This window comes from Hippocampus comes, unplaced genomic scaffold (genome assembly GCF_001891065.2).
Source record: "Hippocampus comes isolate QL1 unplaced genomic scaffold, H_comes_QL1_v1.1 scaffold90, whole genome shotgun sequence".
In the NCBI taxonomy this organism is placed as follows: Eukaryota; Metazoa; Chordata; class Actinopteri; order Syngnathiformes; family Syngnathidae; genus Hippocampus; species Hippocampus comes.
The window spans coordinates 817,212-837,245 of NW_017804912.1; the positions used below are offsets into that span (position 1 = coordinate 817,212).

A 20,034-nucleotide genomic window follows, 5' to 3' on the forward strand; every position below is an offset into this window, starting at 1 on the left:
GGGGGCTGCTTAGATGTGCACATTCCAAAATAGGCCCAGATGTATTTCTGCTGTAGTTCAGTTTCAAAGTTGCCAGGAACCCGTCCAGGGTCCAATCCGGCTCCCCTACAACCCTGAATGGGATCAGCAGTGGAAAACAGATTTTCAAGCTTCTTTCTGGACTTGGTCCCAGGATGCGAGTCCAGCAAGCGAGTTGAGAGTTTGTGTTGAGACAATGACGATATTCCGTACTGATTTTTTCTTCACGGCATATCAGCCACTTTGCTGGCGGCTTTTGAAGCGATTGACGCACGGCGAGACTCACCAGCCTCCCTCCTGCTTCTCCACGTTTAAGAGGAGCGCCTGTTTGGGGAACCCCAACTCGTCTTCCCTCTGGGCTCGGTAGTCATACAGCGCCTTGACCGTGCACTGTGGAACGCAGCAGAGAAAGCCAAACGCAAAGCTGGATTGCCATTTCAGACTCCCGAGATGACGGGCGCACGGACAGCGCGCTCACCCGAGCGGTGGGCATCTTGTTTGCCTCCACGTAAAAATGAGGAGCGCGAGCTTCATACAACGCCCCGTAATCAAGTTCCTGAAATGATAAACAAGGAAATGTCCAGTTGTCAAACTTCCTCTCTGCATTTCTGCGCTTCATAGTCTGCGAGGCAGAGGGCCGTTTGGGAAAAAATCCTCCCCCACTCTTTTGCCTTCACACCTTCAACAGAAAGCTGATGCGGCGAACTCGGCAAAACAAACAAGACGTAATTGCTTCCTTCACTGGCTTTAGCGCGTTTCGAAAGGTTGATGAATTTTCAAGCGGCCCTTTCATCCTTTAACGAAAACGTTCCGAGGCCCCCGGATGAAGGCGCAACCCGCAGATGGGCTGGCGGGCTGCCGTTCCCTCTGCGGCTCGGACGGGAATCCTCCGCCCCCCGCATGTGAATGTCCGTTTGTCTCGACCTGCGTGTCCCGCGCGAAGTTTCGAACGCCCCCTTTTGTGTGACTGACCGTGGTACCCATCCGATCCAAAGCGTCCTCATTGATGGGATAACGCAGCTTCATCTTGCGGTACAGGGGGTGCTTCTCATAGTAGCTCACCAGATCCACCAGACTCTCAAACTCTGCTGAGCTGCCCAGCATGAAGAGGCGACCTTCCTGCTGGATACGACAGTGTTTGATCTTACCCTCGGCCCTGCGCACAAGTTCAGGGAAAAAAAAAAAAAAAAAGGACACTTTCAATCCTCGGCACAAAGCAGACGTGCGTTTCCTCCGCAGCGTTCCGCGATTGCACCTGAAGGAGATGGCGTAAGAGTTCTGCTCGCTGCGTTTCCGCACCAGGAAGGCTCCGTCTCGAGGCACTCGCATCAGCATGTGCTCGGCCTGAACTCGGGACAGACTTGAGTGATACCATCTGCGCGGCACACGTCGGCGATCGAATGAAAAAGGACGAGCGTACGAGTCGTGCGAGTGCCAGATGAGGCGCAACCTACTCTCTCCTCTCGTGCGCGTTAGGTTGAGGTAGCGGGTTGCCAAGCCTCATTTCAAACTCGTTGCAGCGCAGCGGCGTCTCTCTGTAGTGGCAGATGAGCTGGTGAAGGCTGTCAAACACCGGGTGGTCAGTCAGGTAGAAACGAGTGGCGCCAGATTCTTGACGTAAATGGATCCTGCAGTGCTGGACGCGTCCCGAGCGCCTGATGGAAGAAATCAAACGGCAGATGTGCGACTGAACGTCAGGTTAAAAACTCCCTTTTTTTTTTTTTTTCCAAGCGTTGCCATCACCCGTGCAAATACAATCCAGGCCCAACGTAAGAGGGAGATCGACCAAAAGCCGTTTTTCCCGGGAGAGCACAGTCTCTATACTCAGAAAACTGCACAGAGGCGTGCGAGACAGCTCTCTTACTTTTTTCCTAGATGCGCGCAGCTTGCCACAGTTAAAAACAGACGTGCTGCGCCGTTGTGGGTGTGAAACAGCTGAATGGATTCCCTGCCAATCGCGGCAATTCCTCTCATTCCCTTTCACATCTATGTGTGAGAGGCAAAGTGCTTGACATGGCAGGGGTAGACGTTGATTTGCGTCCACAGCATAGTACGTTCCGAAAGGAGGTGCGAGAATACCTCCGTGGGCGGATGATGATCTATCTACCCGACGTCGAGCTCGCCCTCCACCCCTCTCATTCGTGTCCGTGCCGCGGCTGTCGTGATTCTCTTTTGTCTAGATTCGATGTATTCTGGGTCATCGTTTTCTGCCATGGGTTCTGTTACGTTTGTGACCAACAGGGGGCATCAGAGGACTTCTCCTCCAGTGTCGCACCTGTTGGTCGTTGATTGTTGTACTAAAGTCGTTGTTTTTGCTTTCTGTTGCTGTCACGTTGTTTTGTTTCTCTTAAGCGGTGTCATTTATTTCCTGCCGCTACTTTTGAGTTTTGCTCTTTTCAGGACTTGTAGTTTTTCCCCCCAGAGTGCCCCTTGTGTTTTTGCGGATATATTTTGTTCCGTACGCCTTGCTTCTCCTGCCTTTGGGTCCTCGACCACGGCAAACCATCGACAGCAGCAAAGTGGGGTGGTTTTCAAAATAAAATCAAAACGATCGGCAAGTCAATGCATGAAAGCATCTTAGGGGAGGTACCTTTTCACTCCGAAAATGAAAAGCATCACTCACCAGAAGGACAAGGTGTAGTCTCCAACAAAGGTCTCACTCTCGCGCACCAGGAAGGTGCCATCTTGCGCTCCGCCCTCGCAATAGTCCTGCAGGAGTTTTTCCGCCAGCTGACGGCCGTCGCAACCTCCGCCCAGCTTAGCGTGAAGCCAGCGCTCCGCGCTGTGCAGCTCGCGGTTGTCGCCCCGACATTCCTGAGGCGACAGCGTGACAAAAGAGAACAAGATCGCCGGCTTTCCGTCACGCTTGTCTGGTTGACAGCTCACCTCGTTGGCGTCATCGAAATCTTCTTCTTCGTCAGCCGTCTGGTTGCGGGACGTCTCCTCCGAATAGTAAATCTTATGACTGGTCAGGACAAAATAATGCGGCGTCCAAGTCTGTATGCACACACATAGTCGGGTCGTGGAAAACGGAAGCCGTGCAAGAGAGTGTCGCACATGGCGAGCACTCACGTGGTCAACGGGGTCTTGGAGGTAGAGGATGCCGTTCTTCAACGAGTTGCTGAGGTCATTTTCCGAGGAGCTGCCCGTTGTCACCTCCTCGTACAAGGTTCCCTCCACCAGTTTCTTGTGCTTGGACACATGGACAGAAATCACGGCGACATGTTTCGAGGCTTTTTTTTTTTTTGTTTCAACTCCATGTTGTAGTATTTTACCGGGACCCGACACATTTGTCTTGAAGTCTAAATTTTGAACACAGTGTTGATGATTGTGGCTTTCCGCTTCACCAAAGGGTTTGTGGGATTCGATTTCAACTCAGAGTGGTGTGTGTGGAGTTTGCAGGCTCTCCCTCAAATGAGGTATGTGGACACCCTCAAAATGTGCATGTTAGGTGAATTTAAGACTCAAACTTGTGCTTTAGCGTCGACGGTTAGGAGTCCAGGCGCAGAGAAGTGTGAATGGTCGTCTGTCTACTGTCAGCCCTGCGACCAGTCCGATGAGTACGAAGTGGTAGATGGCTAGCACGCCCCCGTCTTTGACTGGGAGGTGGTTCGAATATTTTCCCTTTCTCTTGTCCCTCAATGAGACTCTGATCAAAACTCCGTTTTCTTGTAGCGCAGCACCACACCACCGCCACACTTATAAGCACAGGTTGGCGAGGTAGCGGCGATACCGGGCTACCCTTTGTAATTGAGGCGCCGTGAATGTTGAACATTCACCGCGCGGGTGTTTCGGCCATTTTGGATCAATGGTTTCGTCTTTCCCGCTCGCGACCAAATTGAACGATTCCGGTTTCTGATGCGAATGGAGATGTTGGTCCCGGTACCTTGATCAGGATCTTCCTGCGAAGCTGCCAGGGTGAAGGGAGGTCCTCGGCATTGTTGTCAACGGGCTTGGTGAGCAGCATCTCCCCAAATACCTTCTTAAAGTGTGTGGCCATGTTCCTTTGTTGGACCACGCTGCAGTGGTCTTCGATAGACAAGATGACGGGATACCTATGCACGCGCAGAAACGTGAGATCGCGGGCTTTACTCTCCGATTGCATGTCTTTACCGGATCATCCTGTGACCAAGATTGATCTCGGAAAAAAACCAAACCATCGAGAGAATGCGAAATGACATACTCGGATGTGACAAAGGCGTGTTCTTTAATGGTGTGAAGCACGTCGAGGAATTTGATCTTCGAGGTTAAAGTGTGACCGTGGTAGATGATGGGCAGGTCATCGGGTCCATCCCAGCAGTCCACTGAAGTCAGAAAAGGTTTTCGGTACAACGTCCCCCATGACAAGACTTCAACTCAACATTGAGGCCACCCGGGTCACGACATCAGCAAAGACGCACGTTCGATGCAGCGGCAGCCCATCCTCAGACAGCGAGCATAGGCTTCGAGGGATGATTCGCTGGAAAACTGGTCACCTGTCAGGTAGCTGAGAGCACAAGGAAACTTCAGAGAAGAGTCCGGCCTTCGGAACTCGCCCTGTCCTGTACAACAGCCTTCGGCCTAAAGGAATTCTGAGCGGCGACACAAAACAATCGAAGTACATTTTTCCCAGCACCTGTGCGAGAAATCAGACCTCAGATCTCCTTCAAGTGAAGGAAGGTCTTATCGGAGGCATCAGGCGGCAGGATGAACTGACGCTGAAAACCGGTTAGCTTCTCTCGCTTAGATGAAGAGACGCGAGAAGAAGAATGTGGAGGTTTTCGGCCAACTCATGACGGATGAGGAGACGTACGTGTTGTGTGAGGAAGAGATCCAGTATTGTGCTAGCGGCCTCTTCATGTCTTCGGGAATAAGGGGTGAGAGCTGAGGGTCACACACTGAATTCTCTTTAGAGAACAAGAAGGTCAGGAACTGTGAAAATAACGTGACACTTAACATTTCAAATGTGCCGTGCTTTCTGTTTGGCTGCGTCTCGTCACCTCGTCGAGTTGCAAGGCGGGCTCAGACTGGGGTCCGCCTCTTACGTAGCCCGCGAGGAACTCTCTGACCCGATTCAAATCTGATGCCCATGACACCTTGTTGGAAGGGGAAAAAAAAAAAAAAGATGCGTGGGGAGCTCGTCCTGACTTGGACGCTTCCTTTCAGACTCTGTGAACTCTTACCTTTTGATCCATTTGTAAAAATTTCTGGAAGTCATAAAGGGAAATCTGGCACAGTTCTGGTCTGTCAACATTCCTGAAAACCCAAAAAGTTGATGATATGATAACTTAAGACATCTGCTACCTGCAGCATCTTGGAGCTATTATCTCGTAAATCAGCAGAGAAAGCAGCTGCGTCGCACTCATATTTGGAGCTATTCCGACCGGCTGAGTTCATACTTTGGCTCTGATTTCTTTGCCTCCTGTTTTTTGACGTGTATCTGATATTTTCAGGTCAGCCTGAACAATGACACAAAATGTCCAAAATAAAAATGGCTGAACACCGAAGAAGAGGTGCAGGTGGCGGGACTCACCGCAAAGGGAAGGAGAGTTCCAGTTGTTCGATAATCTGAGAGCCCAGGTGGAGGGAGTAAGCGCGAACAGGACAAGCATAAAAAAAAGGACAACGTGAGTGCAGTGGCTTTGCAGAAAATAAACAACTTGTGCCGTCATTGCTTTTTCGAGGCCACTTTCATCCTCAATACGACTTTGCGCAAGACGATAATATCGACTGTGTATTTGCCCAACAGTGTGAATGTGAACATGAACGTGTCGACATGTGACAGGTCAAGTGTGTACTCTTGCCTTCGCAATGAAAAGTTAAACAAATAAAATAAAAATAGGCAAATCACGATATCAGGAGAATCAAGTCCCAATTTTGGTTTGTTTTGACATGAAATCAATGTTGTTTTTAGCAACTAAACAAACATTGGTGGCTGACTTATGGAATACCATTTGTAAACCGGCTTATACTGAAAACAACAGCAACGTTTTGTTAATTACTTTAGAAGTGTTTTAACAACCCGTGTGGATAATACTACTCCTAATGCTACCCCCTCACCTTAAAACTTAGCTAGCTAGCTAGATGGCTCGATCGATAGCTCGATAGCTAGCTAGCTAGCTAGCTAGCTAGCTAGATAGCTCGATAGATACGTCGGTAGCTAGCTAGATAGATTGAAAGAACGTAATTAAAAACAGAATACAATGATTCGCAAGTTCCTAACATCCCCATGCGATCATAAATTTTGGCAGGCTATTTCATCAGATGGTTTTGAGCAATTGGCTTAAAGTAGGTGTGTTTTTCCCTTTACCTTTGGTATGTAAAGAAACAGAGTATGTACGACCAGTGTGTAAGTGTCCTTTGGGTGCAAACTCAACACTGACACTTACACTCCTCTGTGTATCAAACATCAGTGTTTGATAAAGTTGTGCAAAGTTGGGGTACGCCAATTCACCGCGGGCATCAACCTCCTGGACACACATTGAGAATTGGAATGAAGATTAAACGAAAAAATAAAAGGTAGCCACTGTGATGACGTCACGTTTATTTGTCGACAGTGACGTTGAAAAAGGCTTGGAAAATACATTTTCAAGATACGTTTCAAAACACAATCGTGACCTGTAGTTTGTCTTTCAGGAAGCGCAAGTTAGGGACTCGGTAGTTGACCTGAGGCAGCAAAGCTTTCACATCCTTCACTGTGACACTGCGGGAGAGGCAGAACAGACACGAGAGCTATCAAACGCTTTTAAAGAGCCTCGGGTTCACTGACGTAGCAGCAATTGCTTTGACCATTCAACAGATCTCCGATATTAGCGTGTGCAAGACTATTGGCAGAGGTCAAACCCTCGAAGGACGACGCGCAAGTGCTCAACGGCAGAACACGACAATAAAACGCAAATTTGACTATTTTGTGACACTATCATGCCTCTGTCACATTGGACGTAACATGATGTGAGCTTCCTTTCTGCGTAGTGCTGTGAGCACTTGAACGTCGAACTGTCGTCTGACGGTGAGGACTCCAGAAGTAACATGGCTTTAATTCGCACATGTAGTTTGCACCCTTTTGTCGCCAACTTTGCAGCCTTCTCCTCTGCATTGTCAGACGAAACTCAAAAATGTTGAGGCCAGATTCGCTACGTTGAATTCAAACAGGAAGAGATGCATTTCAGGTTTGGGACCGCCTGGGCAAATGTTGCTTGTGCGGGTGCGACCACCCAATGTGAACATGAACGCAGCTTTGCTTCTGGAAAGCTGACTGACGTTGAAAAGATTAAACTTGGAACGCCGCTACTGCCCTACACTTTCTCGCTCTCTCTCCTGGACTGTGACTGTTTTCCTCGCAGAAAGGAAGTTGCCCTATCGAAGCCTATAGACTGACTTCCTTCACCTTATCAAGCGGCGACAGGCTGTTTGTGCTGGCGCCGCAGCGACCCAACCACAAGTCTGGCTTCAATCACGCCAGCACAGACAAAAGTGGGCGGGGCACCGGGCAGGCCCACCGAAGACAACTCACCTTCCCTCGTGGTCCCTGTCCATGACTTCAAACTGTTTCCTCAGCCATCTATCGAGGGAGAAGAACGTGGAGAATTACACCAAAGACAGGATGAGACAGCTTTTCGGAGTACACCTCCGCCAAAGTTGAACTGTTTTTTGATTTTGATTCATTTTACGTGTTTGTCGGAACACATTACGGCAAGCAGTCTTCCCATGATCCGGATTGGGGACGAGTGGAATAAACAAGAGACGAGACGGATAAAAATGGCGTGACTGCCCCCGCAAGTCAAAGCGTTCCAACCTGTCTGTTTGTAGCGGGGCGGCTGCTCTCTGAGTGTCACTCATCAGCCAGTTGAGACCAGTGATCCACATGTGGACTTCCTCCTCACTGAAGGCTGAAAAGATCCCAAGAAAAGACTTTCTCACCCAAAGAGCATGAAAACGCCGACGGGACTCTCGTAGATGAGGAACACAAAAGCCAACCAAGATTCAGGGCTGCCTTTGTTTTGTGGCTGCTCCTCACAATTGAAATACACCACCAACCAGAGCAAACCAAAAAATACGTTTGACGAAAAGCACAAGGCAGATGTTTCCAAAAAGGAAATGGGAGTGCTTTTGGTGAGACCTCGAGGATACACGCCATGACTTTCCCCGGGAAACATGAACAAACTTTACATTGCTTGTAGAGATCAAATTTTAGAGCGGAGGTTCCCTCGTGAGCCTCTGGCTGCGTTCGGGAAGGGAGTAAAAACAAATAGCGCCCGGAGGGGCGGATTAGCTCTCACCCGCCCACCCACGCACACACGCCCACACGCACCGACCTGCAAGACTGAGAGTCCTGAGGCGAAACTCCAGACCGTAAAGCACGATGAAGCAGAGGGCAGAGTCCACTTTACGAGCCTCCTCCGGGTAGCGCTCAAAATCTCGGGAGGCTTTTCCCAAACGCAGCTCCCGGATCTCTCGGATGTCCACTGGATGGGAGAGGAAAAGTTCATCGTTGCGTGAACACACACACACACACACACACACACACACACACACACACACACACACACACAGAAAAAGATGATCATACGCTATATCAAATTACTGCACATGATTGGGTTTTTTTTTTTCCCCGTCAAACATGTGAGCTGCCGGAGCCTCAAAAAATCTAGCAGCATGTGGGCGTCCAAAAAAATATATGACAGACAAAAACGTTTTGTGCCGTAACGATGACGACGATGTTTGAAAATGCACCTTTGGCTGCGTTTGCCTTATGAAGCACACAAGATTGTATCAACGGACCTGCAAATTGGACAGTTAATGGCACGCTTGCAGCTCAAGGATCAAAGATGATTATTTTCATCGTTTATTTTAAACAAAACCCATCAAAGCAATCTAGTCATGGAAATCATGCGAAATAATTCCCAAGGGCCTTTTGCGTGTCAATTTGGCGCTCCGTTGATGATGCTGAAAGAGTGAAACAAAGTGAACTCGTATTGATGACAGGAATTCTCGCGGGAGATTCCAACGTCAGCGGAACTGAGAGCTGATGTTGCGGCTGAAATCTTAAAGTGAGCATGGCGCAAAGACTGAAAGAAAGCTGCTTGGACACTTCCCACGCTTTGTGTCCACACCCACAAAAAAAACAAAACAAATATTATTGATTTAGCAGATGTCCTCTGCTATCACTCAAACACACACACACACACACACACACACACACACACACACACACACACACACACACACACACACACACACACACACACACACACACAATTTTTGTGGTATGCAGGAGCGCAGCTTGGTGACTTGTCACTCTCTGGCCACACCATCATGAGGGGAACATTTTGATATCTGATTTTTTTTTTTTTTTAATCTCCCGATGTATGAATATAGTATTTTTATTCGACCCCTTAATATCCTGCCACAAGCTCTTTTTACAGTGAGTGCATATTTAAAAAGAGTTCCTGTTCGCTAGCGAATCAGTGCTAGACACACAAGTAGACTATGTGAGACGAAAGCAAAGCAACTGCAAATGAAACCCAGCAGAATGTTGTTTTTTTACTTGGGACTCGTTCCTGCTTGATGACGAATGCAATGAACATTGTTCTGGATGTGTGTGAAGTTTACTTTGTCCAACCCCGACTGTGGATGCAGTGATTAAGAAAGATACACGCGCGCACGGCCGCCGCTGGCAGACTCTCGCCGAGGCGTTGCGCCACCCTGGCTAACCCGCGCAAACATTTCTGTCTCCGGTGCTACGCTAATCCCAACGCTATCTTTGATTTTGTTCTCATGACTTTTCTCTTGTGTTTATATGATCACTCAATCTTCAGAATGCAAGACTTCAATTTCACTCGGCGTCCCAGCTTCCTGTAATGAAAGGTTAGGCCTTTTGTTGTGTTCAATGCGAGACAGGAAGTCAGACACTCCCTGATTGCCCCGCACTTCCTGTGTCTCAACAATCAGAGTTGACCATGTAATCCAAAGAGTTCATTGCAACGAACACGCTGATTGGTGCGTGTGTGCGTGCGTTCCTGCGTGTGTGTGTGTGTGAGTGGGTGGGTGTTGAGGGTGGAACCTGACTTGAAAGCAAACAGTCGGGCGAAAAAAATATCACGTTACAAAAACAAGCTGGGAGTGGAGACGCTGCACGTAGGTCAGTCGGATTGGCGTGAACATAGAGATTTTTCAGAACAAAAGGTCAAGAATCCGCTGAAGAACCTTGAGGTAAAAAGAGAAAGCGAAAGAAAGTCGACTGAGAGGTCAGAGACAATGTGGAAATGAGGCCGGGAGGGGTGGTGGTGGGGGGGGGGGGGGTTATGTGGCTGTGAGGATTAAGCAACTTGAGAAAAGACAGCTGGAGGAAAAGAGAAAGGAAGAGGGGGGGAAAAAAATGGGTTGCTGATTGAGTCGTGGGAGATCGAGACCTGCTGAGGTGGAATGTGCTGCCACGGGCGCCCTTTTTAATAAGAGCCAAACAGACTTTAAAGGGGAGGTTTAACGCAAACATTTTCGAATGTTCCATGTGCCTTCACGGGTCTAACAACGACATTCAAATGACGATTGCCTTTGTGGAAAATGAGTGAAGCAGCAGAATTCACCCGTGTTTAGCCATCTGCGGGGGCGGCCATTTTGCCGCTTTCTGTCGACCGAAAATGACATCAAAGTTGCTCACGACTCAGGGACCTCCCAATCACGGCTCGCCGCTTTTCTGGAGCTGAGCCATGATTAAGCAGTCCACCGAGTTGGGTGTTACAAGCGTGTTTTCAGCAAAAATAATCGCACTCCCTTTGAAAACTAATTTGGCAGGCTTGAAGCGAACACCAAAATGATCACATACTGTAATATTTTTTTTCCAGTGCAAAGGGCTCGCTTGCATAAAAATGAACATTCAAGGATGGCACAAAATTGTTGAACAAGGAACCAACTTGAAGTCCAAAAACTGATTTTGTATATGTCATTTCACAAAAATTAACTCACTCAAAATGTTAATGCTATTGAGCTTCTATGTTTATCCTGCATGTCATTCATGATCCTAAAAAAAAGTGTCATAGTATTGAGCAGTATAAGAGCCCGATAAGACCTGTCGGCCATCTTGTCGTGATTTGTGACATTACAACTTAAAACTACAGTCAGTTGAATGTTTATCAGTATTTATTTTAATAATTCTTTGTGATGCTTCCATTGCGTGTGATTACAGTTGCAGGTGCTCAGGTTCACTTTGCAATTTGGTCAAACCAACTTTTGCAATTCACTCAAAACCAACGAAACAATCGTTTAGTATTGTAAAGAGTTCAAAATTTTGCTTTGTAGTACAGTAAATGCTTGCATAATATCGGATGCTGTTGATGTGGAAGCTATATCCTTCTCAAGGAATAATATAGTTTTGTCCTTCAATTTGTCAACATGTCCTCAGTTAAAGTTGACCTCCCATTCAAAAAATGCAATCTCCAAAACCTCGTACTCACCCTCTCCTTCGATTTTGTCCGAGCTGCGACGCCACACGATTTGTCTGGTGTCCTGCTTGATCTGTACAGTCCTCCTTTCTGGACGTTGGGATTTCTTCTGGTAGAAAATGGTCATGACGGTGCCCATCTGCAGACTGTGGAGGATGCGCGGACCGGCCTCTGCCCAGTCCATCATCACCCTGGAGGCTGCGGGAGGCGGCCCCGTCGCCTCCTCGGCGCTGCCGTTGAGGCGTCCATCCGACCTGGCTGCGCACATCCTCACCGCATCGCTATCCGTGGAAGTTCGATGACTGCCGGGCTGTTGGGTGTGGGACGCTCACCTTGCAAACAGGCTCACATTGAAACGCAAGTTGCGCGCCACACGACAGGGGGGTGAGTTATGACTGCTCCTTAGGTCCTCTAGAGGGGAGTGTGTGTGCCTCTGTTATCTTTTCCAGATGCGTCCGAGAGGCTGCGCAGTACCGAAACCCACTCATTGAGTTTTTTCATCACTTTGTTTTCCAGCGCAAACGCAGTCCTGCTTCATTCAAAGTCCATGACAAAAAGTGGATGAGATCCTTTTCACATGAAAAATATTTAGTGTAAAACACACACACACACACACACAAAGATCGGTTTATGGAATGACCACTTGGTGAAATAGGCGGTTTGGGGGGAGGCGACCGGTGCTGTGATGAAACTTCACCGAGGCTGACTATCCCGCGGATGCGGAACACCGGGAGACCGCGACGAAAACCTTGTACGTTGCCCATTCGCTGCGCCTTCCTCTTGGCTCCCCGGCGAAGACACGGAAACGCAGAAGGGATGCATTTCGCTGCATAAGCAGCGGTCCATGGGCGTGCGGTGTTGTGCTTGTAAAATTGGACTGGAACTCCCTTCCGTCTAGGACGCGTGTCCGCCGAGCGCAATTCCAGGTCTGGCTGAACGTGGGGGTGGACCAAAAAAATGGACTCCGCCCACTCGGATTCCTGACCTCTCAACGCCTTCTTTTTTTCTCCTTTTTTCATTAAACAACTTCTTGGCGCCTTTAATCATGTGCCGTCTGATTGCCTCATGTAAAAAAAAAAAAAAACATACTTAGTCTCCCATCTAAAATGACAAACTAGACAAATACTGTACTCACCTCATCCATACAGGGAGTGCGTCCTCTGCGGGGGACATGTGGTACTGCAACCATCCCACCATTTTCGAAGCGGAGGACGTCATTTGACCACAACCTTTGAACTCTGTCCCACACACTCAGAACCAAAATCAACAACCCAATTTCCAGCGCCCCCGAACAAGCTGGAGGAGCTTCCGTGGCTCTACTGGCCTCTGTTCACCAGGAATAGCTGTTTCGACCACTTACGTCAAACAGTTCCGATAGCTGCGCCACGACTGACTGCGGGTTCAGTTTGTCATTTTCGATGTTCAACAAGGCGTTAAAAAGTGAGCGTGACGCCATAAATCGGCGCCTAATTAATGCCATCAAGAAAATAGTTAAAAAAAAAAAAAAAGAAAATGGTCATGACGGTGCCCATCTGCAGACTGTGGAGGATGCGCGGACCGGCCTCTGCCCAGTCCATCATCACCCTGGAGGCTGCGGGAGGCGGCCCCGTCGCCTCCTCGGCGCTGCCGTTGAGGCGTCCATCCGACCTGGCTGCGCACATCCTCACCGCATCGCTATCCGTGGAAGTTCGATGACTGCCGGGCTGTTGGGTGTGGGACGCTCACCTTGCAAACAGGCTCACATTGAAACGCAAGTTGCGCGCCACACGACAGGGGGGTGAGTTATGACTGCTCCTTAGGTCCTCTAGAGGGGAGTGTGTGTGCCTCTGTTATCTTTTCCAGATGCGTCCGAGAGGCTGCGCAGTACCGAAACCCACTCATTGAGTTTTTTCATCACTTTGTTTTCCAGCGCAAACGCAGTCCTGCTTCATTCAAAGTCCATGACAAAAAGTGGATGAGATCCTTTTCACATGAAAAATATTTAGTGTAAAACACACACACACACACACACAAAGATCGGTTTATGGAATGACCACTTGGTGAAATAGGCGGTTTGGGGGGAGGCGACCGGTGCTGTGATGAAACTTCACCGAGGCTGACTATCCCGCGGATGCGGAACACCGGGAGACCGCGACGAAAACCTTGTACGTTGCCCATTCGCTGCGCCTTCCTCTTGGCTCCCCGGCGAAGACACGGAAACGCAGAAGGGATGCATTTCGCTGCATAAGCAGCGGTCCATGGGCGTGCGGTGTTGTGCTTGTAAAATTGGACTGGAACTCCCTTCCGTCTAGGACGCGTGTCCGCCGAGCGCAATTCCAGGTCTGGCTGAACGTGGGGGTGGACCAAAAAAATGGACTCCGCCCACTCGGATTCCTGACCTCTCAACGCCTTCTTTTTTTCTCCTTTTTTCATTAAACAACTTCTTGGCGCCTTTAATCATGTGCCGTCTGATTGCCTCATGTAAAAAAAAAAAAAACATACTTAGTCTCCCATCTAAAATGACAAACTAGACAAATACTGTACTCACCTCATCCATACAGGGAGTGCGTCCTCTGCGGGGGACATGTGGTACTGCAACCATCCCACCATTTTCGAAGCGGAGGACGTCATTTGACCACAACCTTTGAACTCTGTCCCACACACTCAGAACCAAAATCAACAACCCAATTTCCAGCGCCCCCGAACAAGCTGGAGGAGCTTCCGTGGCTCTACTGGCCTCTGTTCACCAGGAATAGCTGTTTCGACCACTTACGTCAAACAGTTCCGATAGCTGCGCCACGACTGACTGCGGGTTCAGTTTGTCATTTTCGATGTTCAACAAGGCGTTAAAAAGTGAGCGTGACGCCATAAATCGGCGCCTAATTAATGCCATCAAGAAAATAGTTAAAAAAAAAAAAAACAAAGTAAGGAAGAAGGCTCCTTAAGGAAACCAATGATGCATTTCAGTTGAATGTCGTTTTACTTTATACCCAACCATAACACTTAGCTGTTTCAACTGCACCTTATCACTTTAAAATTTGCTCTTTTCACGAAGCCAACTGAGTCAAAAACACAGTGACGTTTCGGCTCATTATTTTATACAGTCGCACAAACGAGAAGGAAATTTGATTGACGTTTGGTGTTTCCCCTTTCAATAAACAGTAAACAGACACAAAAGCCGGTTTTAAAAGCATAAAATATCTTCTTTAATTGCCCAAGATGAAGTTGTTCTTCTTTGTACTCCCTCTTCTTAGTTCTGTCACCAAGTTGTATAATTGCTCTGATAGCGCCACCTGGTGGAACGATGCACGTTATGACAACCACAAGGTTGCTCTCTGACTGTTCTGGTTCAGGCAACACGTTTCCGGAGTGGTGGCTTACCGTGTAAGAGTCCGGCTCTTGCAGCCGCTTATGTCGAGGGTGAAGGCTCTGGAGGGAGCACTGGACATTGGCTTTTGTCTCTGCAGCACTCCTCAGAGGTTGTGTCACCTTAAAAGTGTGGCACATTTGCACAACTTCACTCGGACACAACGACGTATTTGGAAATGCAGGTCACTGTCACAATCCATTTTCAGTCATCCCTGCTTAACCATGGATAAAATGAGAAAGTACAGACTGTCATCAAATTGTTCCCGCGTTGCTTGGTCTTCTCAAATGTACTCGCGCTGTTTGAGTTCACATTGTAGAGCGCCGCTACACTGGTTGGGTTCATAGCTTCCAATTCCACACATTACTGTCATGCACTTTACTTTGGAATCCTCCATGTAGCATCTCCAGTCGGTCCAAAATGCTGCCGCTCGCCTCTTGACAGGTACTCGTAAGAGGGAGCGCATCACTCCTAGTCTGGCATCCCTTCACTGGCATCCGACACATTTTAGAGTTCGTTGTTTTCGCTAGTAGAAAGATATGCAGTATTTGCTTTCCTCTTTTGTCTCGGGTGTCACGTAACGTTGTGTGCCCAGACTTTTATCAACTTTTGAATATATTTTCTTTTGTTGACATTTTTAAAACAAATAGCATAAAAATTCAGATGAAGCAAATTCATTATTCATTCATGCCAAAATAAGCCTGGCTGAGACGATCTCCATCCACCTTGCAAAAAAATTCAAAATGGATCGTCCCACCTGGTAGGACTCGCCGGACAACTCCGAAGCGATTCGTGTAGCCACACAAGACTGCCTTGTTACTTTTATTACCAAGGAAGCTGAAAAATGATCATGTTACTTTTTCAAGGTAACCGTGGCAACAACACCCTCGAGGCCGTTCTTCAAAGCCAAAATGTGTCCATAATTGCGTGTTATGTTAAGTTGATGAGGATAATACACACCTTGCCTTTGGTAAACATTTGCTGGCGCAGACAAATGACCTGAGCTGGGGTGACAGACAGAGGAGTGCCATCGGCAGCCAGAGGATGGCATCTTAGATGACGTCCGGCCTCTGGCGCAGGCTCCGGCGCCAGACACAACAGGTCCAGAAAGGGATGTCCTGCACAAAGGTGAAATTGCCAGAAATGTCAACCACCCACTTTAATATCAATCAATGAAATCGTGACAATAGTCGACAACTACAAAAAGCTTGAATGCAGGTGCTGCAAAATTGAATTCCCAATCCGCAACTCATACTATCGATATGTAGCTTACTGTAATAAAGTGTATGCTACCTTCAAGCCTTGCATCGTGCAAAAGTGATCAAATAAACGTACAGATACCCGGACAATCTACTGCAAGTGCAGTGATCAAACGCAGTATTTGTATTTCATGACTTGCCACCGCTGCCAATAAGTCACTCTGGTTACCGTCAGCATCGATTAGCCTGTAGACACTTTTCCTTCCCGGGACGGTGCTCTTCTGTGGATCTTCGCTGATCTTCATCCTGGGCTTGCCCCGCACCTCCACGAGCTAGCAAATGCAAACAGCAGCACGATTGCCACGGAATCAATCTGCAGCAAAGTTATCTGGCACGACTATCTTAGTCTACCTTATAAACACACCCCAGCGACGGTTGTTTGGTGCAGGTGACGAGATGTGTTCCAACGCCGACCACGTCAATCTCATTCTCCTGAGGCAAAGTCAAAATGTTGTTGACAAAGAAAAACAGAAAGATTATTGTTAACACCCATCCTGCAAAAAAAAAAAAAGTTCAAACTCTGTGGCCTTGACCTTGTTGTTGAATTCCACCATCGTTTCCTCTGAGATGTTGTTGGTCCCAACGATGATCAGCGAATCAAAGGCGGAGGTCGAGAAACTGGCAACGCCACCGAGAGGCAAGCACCGGATACCGGATAAGAATACGACTCCCCCGCGGTTTTTATCGGGTACATTTGTAGAAATGTGCGGTGTGGCACCACCTCACTCACCGCTTGCTGCAGAGTCTCAGGACACGACGCACATCCACCGATTGCTTGCAGAGGTCGCCGCTGTCCAGGCGAACTCCCACGGGCCTATAACCGAGTTCGCACAGCGCCATGGCCACGGCGCAGAAGTTCAACAGGCCGCTGCGAGAAAGAAGCCCAACGCGCATACGGCACGTTACAACACGCTGACGGGCAAGACAAGTCATTTTTGTCGTTTGCGATAAGTGCACAAGAATAAATAGCGCCGAGGTAGGAAGCATGCGACCGGTGTTGAAGGAAATCAACTCGGTCTCCCTTGAATGGAGTTGGCCCAACACTGCAGCCATTTAGGAAGACACGAATGGCTTTGGTCGGAATTACCAGGTCACACTGTAGCTGTCAATCACCGGCAGGAAGTTGTGGGGGTAAGCGATGGCGTATGACAGGAAGGCGGCCAATTCGCCCTCATGGATCTTTCCGGGCTCCGCCCCCAAAAGCTCGCACACCCGACCCAGCCAACCCTTGGTCAGCGAAATGAAGTCCACCGGTTCGCGGTCCCCGTTCAAATCGACGAGGGTCTAATCGGAAAGGAAAGTGTGGACATTAGTCGCCGGGCCTGCGTATTGGCGCCTTTCGTCACGGCTCATTCCTCGAGACTCCTTTTCCCCTCACGCTTCATCGTCACCGCCGCCAAACGTTGTCTCCGCATTGTCAAGCCCATTTTAACTGCCGGCGCGTAATGAGGGAGCACCATTGGATCTCAGCCATGAATTGGGATGTGTCAATCAGGATTGTCCATTTGCGGCCCGTCGTCCATTTTTCAGTGGCCCGCCCGCGACATGACAGAAAAATCTCAATCCCAATGATCTTTTTTTTTTTTTTTAGGTCATTGGATGAGAGCACGCACTCACTTGCGGCGAGACTTCATCCATCGAGGTGAAGGAAGTGACATAGGAGTGCGCCATGGTCCCCGCGACAGGGACTCCGAACAGTAAGCCAGCCTGAACGTTGCTGGTGAGATCAAACCCTAAGAGGCAAAATCGTGAGTCATTCTGTCAGGGGGGGTGGGGGGGGGGCTGAGAAATGGGCTTCCACGCGGCACTCACCGCCAATATACGAATATCTGGAAGCCGTCAGCCCTCCGTCGGGCCCCTGGGCCCTTCGGAGCCCCATCTCCAGCAGTTTCCTGCGGGGGCCGGACGCCAGGCGGAAGCGGGCGGCATTGCTGCAAACTAGACTAGAAGAAACATGCATGATATCATAAAATGTCCGATTTTTTTGTTTTTTCAATGTTTAAAAATGTGTGTTAGTACTACCTGGCATAGTTAACCAGACAAAGTAAACTTGTCTCCAGAAGCTGCACCACAGCCAGTGGACCCGCAACCTCCATCAGAGGCTCCTGCAGATATCGCAAAGGTACCAGTTTTGCCCTCAGAGCACCCAGACGGAGGACGCTTCCCCGTCACGCGAGGGTCCTTCGCCTCACCCGGGCAAAGACCACCGTGCCCTCCGGGACGGAGCGGAGCGTGACGTCGGAACAGTCGAGACTTCGCAGGAACTGGAAGAAGGCGGGGTCGGTAGCCGGGGGTAAAACGGATCGCAGGAAATCCACATCTACATTCACAAAGCAGAAGAAAAAACAAATGTTTGATCGCGAGAACATCTCTTTCGCATGTCCTCTCACACTTTGCAAGCAAAATTCAGCGTCAACATGAAAGCTCCTTGCGGACACGCCTAAAAACAAACACACAAAGAAAACGTGTCCTCACATCTTCCCATACTTTTTTTCTCAATTGAAATAAAAAACGACAGGCTTAAACAACATTTTGCATCGAGTATGCTGTGATTTTTTTTCTTTATTTTGCAGTCTGAACTAAATGGAGGAGGTTGAGGATCTACAACATTCCCTTCTTTTTTTTAAGCAACACTTTTGGTCGGGATCCCGAACTTTCGCGCGTTTACGGACTGTTGTGACAGTTGACAGGAGTACAAACGGTGACTTATTCTTCGCCAGAGTTCAGTGAGCGCCCAGGGCCCCCTTGGAGTTCGGGAATCCGCCGTCACGCGGACGCTCGGCGAGCTGTTGCGCAAGCCGAGAGAAACGCCGAAATGTCACGTGATCCGCGCGCCCCCGGGTTCGGGGAATTCGCTCCGAGTGAACATTCGCGCCGGTATCGAGCGTACGCCGTCCAAATCTTCGCCCACCTTGGTCCGTGAAGCAAAAGTTGCGCAGGAAGAGCAGACAGTCGTGGAGGCCGGCGAAGAGCGAGAAGGAGCCGCCGAAGGGGTTTTCCCTGAAGAAGAGCTCGAACGCGGAATGCTCGCGGTGGCGCCCGGCGCGCCAGTAGCCGTAAGTCATGGTGAACTGGTACAGGTCGGTCAGCAGCGGGGGCACCCGCGCCACGACGGACCTCTCCGCGGCGTCGCACGTGCTGCCGCCAGGCGCTGCCATGTTTTCGCGAAGCTCGTTCCAAGTCCACTGATGCCGAGGATCGCTGGGACTTGAAGTTCACGCGGCCGCTGGGCGTGCGTGCTGAGCACACCCACCCAACGAAAAACCGGCACACGAGCCGCAATCTGCGCGCGCGCGCGCGTGTATATATATGTGTGTGTGTGTGTGTGTGTGTGTGTGTGTGTGTGTGTGTGTGTGTGTTTACTCCTGATGCTTCCTGTACACAAACGTGTACGTACGTGGTCCGTCGAACGGGGGAACCGCAGCCCTACTCGGACCACCCGGACCGCTTTGACGGCTGGGTTCAGGTCGTGTGCTGTGAGGGCCTGCAAGGAATCAGCTACTGGGAAGTGGAGTGGGATGGCCACCAGGTGGCGTTGGGGCTCGCTTACGAGAGGATCAAGAGAAAGGTGATTCGCTCACCTTTGCCCCAAAGCTTCTTTTTTTTTTCCATCTCATTCTGTTTCTGGCTCCGTTCTCGCTTTCTCCCTCAAGAGGAAAGCATTTGTTGAACCGACGTCTGTTTGTGCGCATCTGTCGATTTTTTTCCCTTAGTTCACACAACAAACTCGTCAACCGACCAAAACACGTCGGGGGGGGGGGGGGGGAGAGAAAGGTGATTCGCTCACCTTTGCCCCAAAGCTTCTTTTTTTTTTCCATCTCATTCTGTTTCTGGCTCCGTTCTCGCTTTCTCCCTCAAGAGGAAAGCATTTGTTGAACCGACGTCTGTTTGTGCGCATCTGTCGATTTTTTTCCCTTAGTTCACACAACAAACTCGTCAACCGACCAAAACACGTCGGGGGGGGGGGGGGGGGTGGGTGTGCTAGTCTTTT

General features: G+C 49.3%; 3 protein-coding genes and 1 long non-coding RNA gene across 10 annotated transcripts in view; 1 reads left to right on the forward strand and 3 right to left on the reverse strand.

Moving 5' to 3' along the window:
* Nucleotides 1-3,593, reverse strand: part of LOC109524631 (pituitary adenylate cyclase-activating polypeptide type I receptor-like) — a 25,698-nt gene extending 22,105 nt beyond the window's left edge. For both annotated transcript variants that reach the window (XM_019884647.1, XM_019884634.1), the window contains exon 1: nucleotides 3,583-3,593. The gene's annotated coding sequence lies outside the window, so the exon portion shown is untranslated. The remainder of the gene's footprint in view (nucleotides 1-3,582) is intronic.
* Nucleotides 1-12,789, reverse strand: part of LOC109524567 (1-phosphatidylinositol 4,5-bisphosphate phosphodiesterase gamma-1-like) — a 16,858-nt gene extending 4,069 nt beyond the window's left edge. For 2 of the 5 annotated variants that reach the window (XM_019884547.1, XM_019884556.1), the window contains exons 1-20: nucleotides 11,451-12,484; nucleotides 8,313-8,462; nucleotides 7,793-7,886; nucleotides 7,511-7,558; nucleotides 6,616-6,700; nucleotides 6,387-6,467; nucleotides 5,531-5,565; nucleotides 5,181-5,253; nucleotides 4,998-5,093; nucleotides 4,811-4,929; nucleotides 4,419-4,504; nucleotides 4,202-4,322; nucleotides 3,905-4,073; nucleotides 3,091-3,210; nucleotides 2,642-3,015; nucleotides 1,473-1,673; nucleotides 1,274-1,393; nucleotides 991-1,174; nucleotides 497-574; nucleotides 305-408 (exon numbers count right to left, since the gene is read on the reverse strand). In XM_019884547.1, coding sequence (XP_019740106.1) covers nucleotides 305-408; nucleotides 497-574; nucleotides 991-1,174; nucleotides 1,274-1,393; nucleotides 1,473-1,673; nucleotides 2,642-3,015; nucleotides 3,091-3,210; nucleotides 3,905-4,073; nucleotides 4,202-4,322; nucleotides 4,419-4,504; nucleotides 4,811-4,929; nucleotides 4,998-5,093; nucleotides 5,181-5,253; nucleotides 5,531-5,565; nucleotides 6,387-6,467; nucleotides 6,616-6,700; nucleotides 7,511-7,558; nucleotides 7,793-7,886; nucleotides 8,313-8,462; nucleotides 11,451-11,706 — 2,594 coding nt within the window. In that variant the 5' untranslated portion in view covers nucleotides 11,707-12,484. Of the gene's footprint in view, nucleotides 1-304; nucleotides 409-496; nucleotides 575-990; nucleotides 1,175-1,273; nucleotides 1,394-1,472; nucleotides 1,674-2,641; nucleotides 3,016-3,090; nucleotides 3,211-3,904; nucleotides 4,074-4,201; nucleotides 4,323-4,418; nucleotides 4,505-4,810; nucleotides 4,930-4,997; nucleotides 5,094-5,180; nucleotides 5,254-5,530; nucleotides 5,566-6,386; nucleotides 6,468-6,615; nucleotides 6,701-7,510; nucleotides 7,559-7,792; nucleotides 7,887-8,312; nucleotides 8,463-11,450; nucleotides 12,487-12,573 lie in introns of those variants that run through there. The other 3 variants (XM_019884539.1, XM_019884565.1, XM_019884573.1) reach the window with 3 other exon arrangements.
* A 1,810-nt stretch (nucleotides 12,790-14,599) lies between these two features.
* naprt (nicotinate phosphoribosyltransferase) lies at nucleotides 14,600-19,306 on the reverse strand. Of its 2 annotated transcripts, none has more exons than XM_019884615.1 (13): nucleotides 18,955-19,306; nucleotides 18,236-18,363; nucleotides 18,066-18,148; nucleotides 17,856-17,986; nucleotides 17,661-17,776; nucleotides 17,131-17,327; nucleotides 16,774-16,914; nucleotides 16,577-16,661; nucleotides 16,395-16,475; nucleotides 16,213-16,315; nucleotides 15,745-15,902; nucleotides 14,799-14,906; nucleotides 14,600-14,710 (listed from the first exon to the last, which is right to left on the reverse strand). In XM_019884615.1, the coding sequence occupies exons 1-13, from the start codon at nucleotides 19,199-19,201 to the stop codon at nucleotides 14,624-14,626; spliced, it is 1,665 nt and encodes a 554-aa protein (XP_019740174.1). In that variant the 5' UTR covers nucleotides 19,202-19,306; the 3' UTR covers nucleotides 14,600-14,623. The 2 variants fall into 2 exon arrangements, with proteins under 2 accessions (XP_019740174.1, XP_019740181.1); XM_019884622.1 differs by having other exon boundaries at nucleotides 16,774-16,911; nucleotides 18,955-19,305.
* Nucleotides 19,307-19,374: 68 nt separating this feature from the next.
* Nucleotides 19,375-20,034, forward strand: part of LOC109525474 (uncharacterized) — an 11,011-nt gene continuing 10,351 nt past the window's right edge. The window contains exon 1 of the long non-coding RNA XR_002170158.1: nucleotides 19,375-19,611. This is a non-coding gene — a long non-coding RNA (uncharacterized LOC109525474). The remainder of the gene's footprint in view (nucleotides 19,612-20,034) is intronic.